This window comes from Ptychodera flava, chromosome 15 (genome assembly GCF_041260155.1).
Source record: "Ptychodera flava strain L36383 chromosome 15, AS_Pfla_20210202, whole genome shotgun sequence".
Lineage (NCBI taxonomy): Eukaryota > Metazoa > Hemichordata > Enteropneusta > Ptychoderidae > Ptychodera > Ptychodera flava.
In genome coordinates, this window is record NC_091942.1 from 38,741,553 (window position 1) to 38,753,345 (window position 11,793).

At 36.7% G+C, this 11,793-nt stretch overlaps 2 protein-coding genes across 2 annotated transcripts in view; one reads left to right on the top strand and one right to left on the bottom strand.

Annotated features, from left to right (window-relative positions):
- The window catches only part of LOC139152148 (eukaryotic translation initiation factor 3 subunit B-like), a 40,594-nt gene extending 36,216 nt beyond the window's left edge, over positions 1 to 4,378 (bottom strand). Inside the window, exon 1 of the mRNA XM_070725250.1 lies at positions 4,227 to 4,378. Coding sequence (XP_070581351.1) covers positions 4,227 to 4,335 — 109 coding nt within the window. The 5' untranslated portion in view covers positions 4,336 to 4,378. The remainder of the gene's footprint in view (positions 1 to 4,226) is intronic.
- LOC139152149 (ribosomal RNA processing protein 1 homolog A-like) lies at positions 4,363 to 9,891 on the top strand. The gene has a single exon (XM_070725251.1). The coding sequence runs from the start codon at positions 4,363 to 4,365 to the stop codon at positions 6,352 to 6,354; it is 1,992 nt and encodes a 663-aa protein (XP_070581352.1). The 3' UTR covers positions 6,355 to 9,891.
- Positions 9,892 to 11,793: the final 1,902 nt, after the last annotated feature.

Consider the following 11,793-nt stretch of genomic DNA (forward strand, 5'->3'; position numbering starts at 1 on the left):
GTCATTGAAAGTCGGGTTTGACCAAAACTGTAAGGTAGTGAAATCTCCGATATCGGATATTTACCCTCGATTTGACAGAATCCAGTATCGTTCAGTATCGAATTTACAGTCAGTCCTTGGAAGTCGGGTTTGACCAGAACTGCAAGGTGGTGTATTCTTCGATATATATCGGATATTTACCCGGGATTTGACAGAATCTAGTATCGTCTAGTATCAATATTGGAGTCCCCAATCGCTGATAAATATCTGGTAAATATCGGCAATTTCACAGACCTTGTGTGCTGAGGCACAGGGCAAGTCATTCTAGTATTGTGTGCTATTATATTAGAGTCCCCAAATTCCCGATAAACATGCAAGTAAATATATCGACGATTTCACAGATCTGGCGTACCGATGCATAGGGCAAGTCATTCTACTATTGTCTAGTATCGATATTAGAGTCCCCGAATTGCTGATAAATAAAGGGTACATTTCGGCGGTCACAGACCGGGCGTGCAATGGCACACAGCAATTACAGTGAAGTTAGATCAAGCTGCAGAACTTCATTAAACAATGTGTTGTTTTAATAGATGTGTATCAGCGATTTTTATGACATTTACAGCTGGGCTTGATGTGGTCTTGTTTACATTTTTAATCAGGTACATGCTCTCAGTTACACAACACACCAGGGCCACTCCATGCATGTCAGATAGAGAAACATAAACAAATCACCACACCTTGCAATGTCATGTATCTTAGTGATGAACAAGTGAGCGTGTATTGAGACACCTACATATAAAATTACCCAAATAGCTTCATTTATGATCCTTGACACTCACATATCAGCTGTGCGTAGACCCCAGTAATTGTGCCCTGGCGGGACCTTGTCTCTTATTCAGTCAATCACAGCAGTCGGCCACCCCTTAAAGCTAGTGGCACACTCCTCTAAGTACTTCCGTGGCAGTATACTCGACAAAGTCACCTGGCATACAAAAGCTGGTCGCCAAAGTTGCCTTAAGGATGTACGATCGGAAAAATATAAGCGTACTGCGCCGATTTCCGCGCATAAATATATCCATAGTAACCACGCGCGCATAGTGACGTTCCGAACGTTTTTGCGTTGTACAAAATGTCGTCTAAAAATCGCGCCGAGAAAATGTTTAGCGTGCCCTCAAAACATGCTGGAAGGTACGAGTATTCAGCAAAGAGATAAAAAAAATGCAACATGACCGTAGCCTGTACAGCGTAAATCAGAAGTGTGACGTCTGATTCGCTATTCGTGGTTATAATTCCAATGAATGATAGTGTCGCTAGTAGACCTACCGGAGAATGGACGAATGGCCGTCGCATTGTCGATTTGAGTGAACTAGCCGAAAATCTTGACACTTGTGTCAGTTGCGGGCTTGCCTTTACGATTGTCGTCGTGTATTGGAGAAACGCCAAGTTCACGGCCTCGGCTCCTGGCTCCACGTAGTGTGTGACAACTTACTTAGCCTGCAGCGAAGTCAACCTAATCCCCACCGATAAGCGTCACGGCAATAAATATTACGTGATTTTTTGTATGCTGTATTAATATATAGACTCTAAAAAGTAGAAGAACCTAAAAGTCTTTGCTTTGTTCTGTCATTTCCCTCTCATTAAAGTTTAATGGTAGGCTTGAATCATGACCATGCCTGGACAGGGCCACTGCAGGTAGCCACGCAGGTCAGCAGCATTTGAAGAGCGCCCTCACGCGACGAACCCGGGGAGAGCATGGTTTATCGCCAGAACCTGTAAATCCTAGTTAGTTTTTGCAAAATTGTGAAAAATCGAGCTCGGTGACCTACTAAACAAAATGTGGTTTTGAAAAATTCACAAAAAGTGCTATTATTTGGCAAAGTTTGAGAAAATTGACATTAGTAGAAACTATCAATAATTAATAAATTACCCTCTCCCATTCCTAAAATTTGGGGCATATTTGTTGCAATTTTGGTTAAAAAATAAATATGATGACTTTTTAACTCAATTTTAACGTAAGTAAAATCTTCAAAGTAGCTTAGGTTTATAATTTCTTTATTCTTTTACAGTGTAAACGTGAAAAGTGCAATCATGATATAAATATGAAAATGATGACCTGTTTTATTGATTTTTAGTGATTTTGTGAAAAACCCGTGAATTTTTAATGTCATTTTGTAAAAAAACAAGCGCGGTGACCCCATTTTTTTTCCCATTTTTGGACTATTCACATATGTAGGTATTCAAAAATCCCCATTGAAAAAATTGACATTACTTTTACTTTTTCCGATCGTACATCCTTAAACAAGGCGCCGATATTAGGGTTCGTGTGACTGCTAGCTGAATTTGACAGCGGGCATTGCAGTCTGTTGTGCCGTCTTTGACTTTCAAGTGTACAATATAACATACATCACTGATCGATCTTCTGACTGCCGAGGTTTTAAACTGCAGCCTTATGCACATTGTGGCGACTTAACCGATCCGAATGCCTTTCGCAAACTTGAAAGTGCTCGCACTAAGAAAGATATGAGTAAAATTTCAGGTGAATCTGTGTGTTGGTTTTTGAGAAGAAGAGTTTTAATGATGAAATTGCGATTGTCGCTATATCCAATATGGCAAACAAACCACTTGACCGACCCAACGCCTTTCACAAACTTGAAAGTGCTCACACTAAGGGTGACAGAAGTAAAATTCAGTTGGATCGGTGCGTTGGTTCTGGAAAGAATAGTTTTAAGATGAAATTGCAATTTTTCACAAAATCCAATATAGCGGCCAAAGCACATGACCGATCCAAATGCCTTTCGAAAATGTAAAAGAACTGCCACTAGGGATAATGAGTGTAAAATTTTAGTTCAATCTGTACATTGGTTCTGGAGAAGAAGATTGCTAAGGATTAAACTGCGATGTACATAAAATCCAATATGGCGGCCAAATTACGTGACTGATCAAAATGTTTTTCTAAAACTTAAAAGGACTACCACTAAGGAAAAAAAATGTGAAATTTTAGTTGAATTGGTGTATTTGTTCTGGAGGAGACGATTTTTAAAAATTGCATTACGATTTCACAAAATCCAATATGGCGGCCAAACCACGTGACCGATCGAAATGTTTTTTGCAAACTTGAAAGAGATCACCCTAAGGATGACTTGAGTAAAATTTGAGCTTAATCGGTGTTTTGGTTCTAGAGAAGAGGATTTTTAAAGATTAAATTACGATTTTTGCAAAATTCAATATGGCGGCCAAACCACGTGACCGTTCCAAACGCCTTTTGCAAACTTGAAAGAGATCACACTTAAGATGATATACGTTGAATTTTAGTTGAATCGGTGAATTTGTTCTGGAGAAGAAGATTTTTAGAGATTAAATTGTGATTTCACAAAATCAAATATGGCGACCAAACCACGTGACCGATCAAAATGATTTTTGCAAACTTGAAAGAGATCGTTCAAAGGATGACATGAAGAAAATTTGAGCTTAATCGGTGTTTTGGTTCTGGAGAAGAAGATTTTTAAAGATTAAATGAGTATTTTAGAAAATTCAATATGGCGGCCAAGGTCACGTGACCGCATGCGATTTTATGTGCAAATTATGAAGACCTTAGGTCATGCTTGCTATACAAAAAAATTCAAATCGACTAGACCCCTAGGTCTTCTGGAGAAGCCATCTTAGGTTTTTGGAAAATCCAATATGGTCGCCAGGTCACGTGACCAATCAAAATTTCAAGGGTCAGGTGCACGAGTACTAATTAACACCTACTAGCTCTGCAAATTTGAGAAGTTTTCATTCAGCCGTTTAAGAGATCTAGGTCGACAAAGAATCGGCAGAAGAAGAAGAAGAAAAAGAGGAAGAAGAGGAAGTAGTAGAACTTGAGCAATAACAATAGGGTCCCAGCCGGTCGGCTTGGGCCCCTAAAGAAGAGGAAGTAGTAGAACTTGAGCAATAACAATAGGGTCCCAGCCGGTCGGCTTGGGCCCCTAATAAAATGAAGATAATCTCAGATTGCATCTGATCCAGATTTGACATCGTTGTCGAAAGATCTCCGGCCTTACACAGTCCTTATGCGTTTGAAAGTTTATTTCTATTAAAATGACTGTCAAACTACCTTGACGTAGTATATAAAGCACCAAAATTTATGCCTTTGGAACACAACGATGCGGGCGCATGAGACGAGTCACGAGAGGCTGAAAGCGCCACATGTCATGCATGTGTTTGAGTCTCACCATGCGTTCACGATCAATAAACAGTGGTCTTACCTTCGTCACTTATTTCGTCAACATAATCCTCCGGATCACTGAAGTCTGGTTCTTCATCGTATCCGTTTTCGTTCGGTGAAGCGTTCATGTTGTCTTGATATTTGTCCATGCTGGATACAGCATATGCATAAGCAATATGGCCGTGCAATCCACTTCCAAACCAAACAACGCGGTCTCACACGAGATTTGCTCACTTCCGCTCTTCTGTGCAGTGCGCAGCCAGCGGAAAGAAATGGAGAGGTGCTGCAAACTACGCATGTGTACAAAATCAGGTGGACATGTGCGTTTCTTCAAAAGCTTCAACATGGCGAATTCGGAACAGGCATCGTACTCGGCTGAAGTTCACTTTGCTCAGCGTCTGGCTGCTAACGAGAAGAAGGTTAGAGATAGGGCCGTCAAGAATTTAAGGAAATGGGTCAGTGTTCGATCACAGTCAGATGAGAATGCATTCAGTGAGACGGACCTTCTGAAGATTTGGAAGGGGCTATTCTATTGCATGTGGATGAGCGATAAACCTGTAATTCAAGAGGAATTAGCAGAAACTATTGCAAATTTAATACATTCATTTCAAACGACATCATCAGCATTGAACTTTGTTGAAACCTTTTTCCAAACTATGGCAAGAGAATGGCTTGGAATTGATAGACTGCGACTTGACAAGTTCTATATGCTGGTCAGAAGATGTTTATCCCATAGTTTTGAGATGGTTAAACGTCGAGACTGGGACTCTGAAGTTATAGACGAATTGATGAATGTTATGAAGAATGGTGTCTTGAATCCACACCTCGACAACATTCCAGACGGACTAAGGTTTCATGTAACGGACATTTTCCTTGGGGAGCTTACCAAGGTCGGTGGCCAAAATCTTTCTCCAGAGGAAACGTGTAAATTTGTGGAGCCCTTTTGTGAACTAGCTGCCAAAACCAAAAAATCTGTTGTGTTGCAAAATGTTGTGAATGAAATCTTCAAAAATGGTATCATCTTCACGTCAGATGTTGGACTGGAAGATGATGAAGAAATGGAAGCTGCAGAACCTGATGAGGAGAAGACACATGAAGACGGTGATCTAAAGGAAGGAGAAACTCAAGAAGAAAATGCTAAAGATGAGAATGTTACAAAAAAGATGAAGCTGATATTTGACTATCAAGCTATTTCTGAATGCCTTTATGCATGTGCAAGTGATCCAAAGGTGTTGAGTAAGACGAGAGCCAAACTTTATGTTGTGGTTAAGAAATTAAAAGATTTGGCTGAGGGTATTTTCCCAATAGAATCAATCGATAACAAAGTTCTAGAAGTCCTAGATGAAGAAGAGAAGCAGCAACAGGCAAAGATGAAACTACAGAAGAGGAAAAAGAGAATAAAGTGGAGACAGAATAAAAAGAACAAAAAACGGAAAATTGCAGAAGAGAATCAATCTGTACAAGATAGTGTGCTCCAAGAATTTTCTCCAAAATCCAAGAACACGAAGTCATCTGACAGCACTGAAGTAAACTCAGTGGAAAATATCAACAATACAAATACTTCATATCAAGGAATAGAAGATAAAATGGAAGATATTTCAAACAAAACCAGTGAAAAGAAGACTGCTAAGAGGAAGAAGAAAGAAAGAGATGCTACGGATACGGATATGGAGAAACGAAAATCAGGAAAATTTCAGTCACTGGAGTCGGTGACAATCAGTTCAAGCAGTGATTCAGTAAATACAGAAAAAGGTTCAACAAAAACCATGTCAAATGAGACAAGAGAGAGTGACAAAATTGCAACACCAATTAATGAAAAAGTGAAAGAAAGTACCAGTGATGGAAAGGCAGTTGATGTAGAACCTTTCATGAGATTTAAAAAAGTGAGAGAACCAGTATCATTTATCAGGAAAGCCTACAGTAAGATGGGAAAGAAAGCAACAGAGAAAATGGAATGTGATAACTCTACTAAATCTAAGAAGAAAGTAGAATTTGCACTTTCAATGACTACTTCACAAGATCCTAAGGATTATAAAGAACAAGTGAAGAAAAGTCCACTTGTACCCTTTGATGAGAAAAAGAAACCTTCACATTCTGCTTTGAAGTCACCAGAACAACCAGTAGTACTCAGAAGATCTACCAGAAAAAGGAAACATTTAGGACAGTAGCTGCTACCAACGTAAAACCATGATGGTTGTGATGTAATCATTTTGTATCCATAAAGATTTACATCAACATTATCAGTTATAGTTGGTATTATTGTACAAGAATTACAGGCTAATATACAGGGGTTCGGAAGGTTACGAATGAATGGTAGATTGTAATTATCCACAGCAACTTAAAGAGTCTGAAATAAGGCTGTAGTGTAGCTGATTGCTTGTTTTGAAATGATTCAATAACATCGAATGATATTTAGCCAACCAATTAACTACAAGCTTCCAAGACTTTACACATCGCTGCTGAATTAAATGTGGTAACATCTTGTGCAAAGCATGATGATGTACTCAAGATATCGATGAAGGAAAACATGTTAAATTGGTACATATTCAGAATAATTTTCATTTTCGTTTTTCATGTTATACAAGTTAATTTTCCACATAGCCTGTAAATTTTGACTTTCAAAGTGCAACCTTTGTAGGTATAGGGTTAATAATTACCTGGTGGTATTAAGTTTGAATTCAAAAGTTTGCTTTCATAGTTCAGATAACAATTGATAATTCAAATGAAGTACATCATCAAGACAGGTGGATATCATTCTGTCTCTCCATGAAATCACCTTGTATGTAGTGCTTTGTAGCCCTCAAGAGAAAAATTTATCTATTATTCATTGTCAGAATTTTGAAACCATAGGGCGCGGATTATAAATCATTTCATCCTTTCTCAAACTTCAATTACACAGGAATATTTTATGTCCTCAGTAACATGAAAGTTCCGTTGATTATTTTTTAATTGCATAATGTCAGAAATTATATGATTTCGTTACGTAAACAAAGAAACTGAAAAAAAAAAAAGTGACCAAAATTCACAATTAGGTGTTTTACTTTGACATCATAACAATGGTTTATTCCAATGTACTTGAAAACACTGTCAGGTAATGCAATTATACAGTCTTCCTCTACAACCCTGTAAGTGTTGTAGTTGTTGTATGCCAATTGTGTGGCAATAATTTTGTCATAGAAAGCCAGGGGTGATGTCAGAGGGTAGTGCTAGCAAACATTAGAACAAAAATGTAGCTTTTGACTGGTTGGTCGGTTTGTTTTTGTTAATTTTCACCAATTGAAGAAATCTGAATTGTCATTCAACTTTTCATGATAGGATGTTTATTTTAAGCTCTGTTGTCAGAGACACAATTTATGTGATTTGTAGGTGGAAAGTGATAGTCATAGTCCTCAGTCAACAATGTGCTCTTGTCCTCAGAAATCATTGCTCAAAAATTGTTTGTATTTTATGTGCAAGACTTTGGTTTGTTAATATGAGGACATTTGAATATGTTAATATGAGGACATTTGAATATGCTATTTTTTAGAGCTAATGTTTTAGTTCGTGGTCAGGCAGATTTCTGATACATCTGGTCAAATTGTCTCAAATTTGTTATGGAGCTCTCTAGAGATGCCTTTGGTAAATTACGTAAAAATTAGCATAGAATTTACATATTTGAATTTTTTCAAAATTTGTTATATTTTTTGTTCAATTTTCTTCAATTTTTCATTCTAATACTATTTATACAATATCAGTACAATTTTCTTCAGAAATCCCCAGGAACAACCTCAATCAATTTACATGCAAGGGATGATGAAATGTTGCATGTGCAGAGTTTTTAGGCTAATTTTCTTTCAATTTTGGTCAAACATTTTTAGTCCAGACCAAAGATCCTACAGATTGATGCCGTGGATTTTTTATGCCAAATGCTGTATGTCCTTAACTGTTGATAGAGATATCTTAAACTTAGTGTGATGGTCACTTGAGCTTATCAGTGCAAGATACAGGGCAGATTAGTATTAATTTATGCAAATTATGTTAATGAACATTGTTTTGGTATTGAAATTTTATGCTTATGATTCTTTATCAATGTGGAATATTCTGCCCGGTATTGTGCATAATATACACTTGAGCAAACAACTCCAGATGATTTGGATTGAATTATTTTAGTCACTGTTAAAGATCCATTAGCTGTAACTTTGGTCATATTTTTAATTTTGTTTGTTCTGTGTATCATCTGCAGTTTCTGGTTTGAATCCCTGAACCATGGAGAAATTCCTAATATTTAGCTCTTAAATATACCCTATATCAGTATAATCTGCATTGTTATTGTTTAAATTTTGTATTCAGGTCCGGACTAGAATACGTTTATCAACAATAACAATGGTCATTTCACATATACAGGCTGTGTTGGCAAGCAGGACAACGGGCATTGGTCATGATGATCGGATTATAGTAAATTCTGTAGTTGATACATGGAAACAGAGTAGTGAAAAATTAGTTACAAGTTACAGCTAATGTCTCTTTAAAGGATTTTAGTCAAAATTTGTATTTTCAACTTTGCCTGAAAACCATTCATTTGATCACTTTGATGTTTGGCAAATGTTTTCCTTGAGCTGAAGCAGAGTCAAATTTGTGCATTTTTGATGATATGTTTCTTTTAACTCTTTTAAAATAATATGTATATCCATTGTTAGTCAAGGTTTAGGTTAACCATTTTTCACATATAACAGCATGGTTCATATTCATCTCCATAATAGGATATTAGTCTTTGACTGTAGCATTCGGAAGTCCAAAACACTTCCATGCCCCTGGGTCCAATGTTTCTGAAACTACTTGTCAGATGATTATTTTGACAATTGTTACAAACCTTTCAAGGAATGCTTTCATCAAGTAGTATAAATTTGCATATTTAAATGTTTTAGAATTTTTCCTTAATATTCTTCAATTTTTTCTCTTAAATAGTGTATCTTAGCAGTAGAATGGCTTTGTATGTTAGATGCAACGACCTTGTTCAGTTTGGTTCAAATGATGATCAATTTTGCATGTGCGATTTTTAGGCTAATTTTCTCATTTTTTGTCATGAAATTGTTACTCTGATACCACTTGTGATACCCCTTTAATTTTTATTCATATGTAGCTTGATAGGGATACTGTTATTAATATTCTTAATTACTACCTTAGGCCAAATAAAACAATGTTTCCAGTAACCAAACCGACTCTAGATATTTGTGTGCATTTTCAAAAGACTTTGAGTAATATTGTATTTGATGGGTCGCAGCATAAAAAAGAAAAAAATTCCTTCCACCTACCAACCCTGAATTTTGGAGGCATGTTACTGGAAACACATATTCAGTTTGTATTTTAGATAGGAAATTAGAAATTTGTTAATTTTCTCAGTGTAAAGTTCATTACCCTGTTCTATTCAAACCCAGTCACAATCTGCTATAATTGTTACCGGTATGTTACAGAGTGCATATCTGGAGATCATAGATGCATATCTGAAAACAATCAGTGATACTCAAAATGTAAGTGAATTACAGTGTACCTATATTTGTTGTTAGGTCACCTCTTGTTGATTCTTATCTGTTTACCTCAGGCTCAAAAGTTTGAGTCAGTCTGTTGAGGGGTAACGTAGCCATCTTTTGACCAAAGGGTATCTGTTCAGGTCCAGATGGGTGAAACCAAAGAAATGAAAACCATAAATAAAGAATATTCTAAATTTCTTTCTGTGATCTTGGCTTCGTACTCCTCCTTATGTGCAGCGGCTCAGAAGGTTTTATCTGATTGGAACTAAGGCTGTTCTGTAGCTAATTGGCTGATTTGAAATGATTCTATAATAACAATGAGTTTCAGCTGATCAATCGGCTGAAAGCTTCCAAGACGCTGCACTAAGTATTGTCTTGTGTGTGCACCCTCAGGTGGTGATACTGAAACCTTGCTGTGACATAACCCAATGTTTACATACATGTAGAAATTATTCACCACAAAGATGTGATGCCTTTGTCTTTTCAGTCCTTTGGATGTCATGTGATGAAATAAAATGAGATTTTGGTTTCTAAACTCTGAGTACAGGAAACTTATTTTGACAAAAAGCAAAAGTAATCAGCTACCTTGGAACTACTCCAAAATATACCTGTAAATTATCCATCACTTCATTTGGAATTTCCATGGAGTTTGATTGTTGTGTACATAAGATGAAAAGTTGTTAGTCTGACCAAGAATCTGTACATTTCCCATGGCTTTCTAGCCCCAGATCTGCAGATTACTATCAACCAAGCAAGGGGTTCCGTTTTCAACTTCATGTACCGGTATTGTGAAGTAGTCGATGAAACACTGATAGACTGTGAAAGGCATTTGTTTAGCAAGAGGAAACTTGCAGTCTGTTTTCATTCACACACTCAAAAAAGCATGACACTTCATCAGTGAAGTGGTTCATGTTTATCTGAACAATAGGATACTCGTCTTCGATTGTAAAATTCTTCAAAGCAAAATAGAATCTTTAAAAGAAACGATGTAGGATTCCTGAAACATTTTCTCATCAGATGGATCATGTTGGAGGAATAGAATTCCAATTTAAAAGTAGTTTTTCATGATAAAACATGACGTGAAATTTGTGTTGAAAGCAGGCATTGTCATCTTGGAAAAAACGCCCTCATGAGGCCACTTTACACAGTAAGCTATTAGAGGGGTCACCTATGGTCCAACTATGGGGTTTCACAGGGTACTTGGTAGGATCCAGTTGTCAATTATGGGAATTTTCCTGTGCACCGGGTGGTTTCCATTCCTCACCCAAATTTCTGTTGCACACCTGAATACATAGTTTGGTGTAGTGCGTATAAAACTATTCTACATGTATAGTATTTAACAGAACTACAGTATAACTATTCTGTTATGCTTTGTTTACAATGCACGCGAAAACTCTAATCATAAATATAATTCTTTCTTTAAGCATTTGACCATTTAATCAGTCATTGTTTTGGGGGATTTTAATGCCAGAATAGGATTACTACCAGAGTTTATTGACAATGATTGTTCAAATCATATACCAGTGCCACCATGATATTCTGTTGATCATGCCTACCATATGTCGCTGCAATATGGATGTTTGAAAATATAAAGCATCATAGAAGCCTCATTGATTTTTGTAAAACTTGCTGTCCAAGAATTATGAATGGCAAGTATTTGTGGAAAATTTTAATACTTGTTACAACTGAATTGAAACAGTGTGGTTGATTATGGCGTTCCAACAACAGACATAATAGATAAACTTAGGTACTATTGTCTCCAATCACTGTCAAATTTCAACTCTGACAAATGAGTCATGATAAAAAGATACAGTGAATTTATCACCAATGCCCCAAACATGGAAATGGGACAAACTTTCTGTTTTCAAATGTATTGATAGCTTAGCTTCAGATAAGCTGACAAAAGACATCTTAAATAAAGCATGCAGTGGAATTTTTAATAAGCAAATACATATAAAGAGAAATCAAAAGAGAAAGAAATCAAAATGTTTTAAGTTGTGATGTAGCCAACATATACCAAAGAGCAACAGCTTAAAATAAAGCTTAGAGTGACCACTCCGTTAAAATGTATCACTCACAGAAAAAAATTAAAAACTTGTA

What these genes read in the sequence shown, in the direction of transcription:
- LOC139152149 (XM_070725251.1), top strand. Translation starts at nt 4,363, where the DNA reads ATGGCCGTGCAATCCACTTCCAAACCAAACAACGCGGTCTCACACGAG.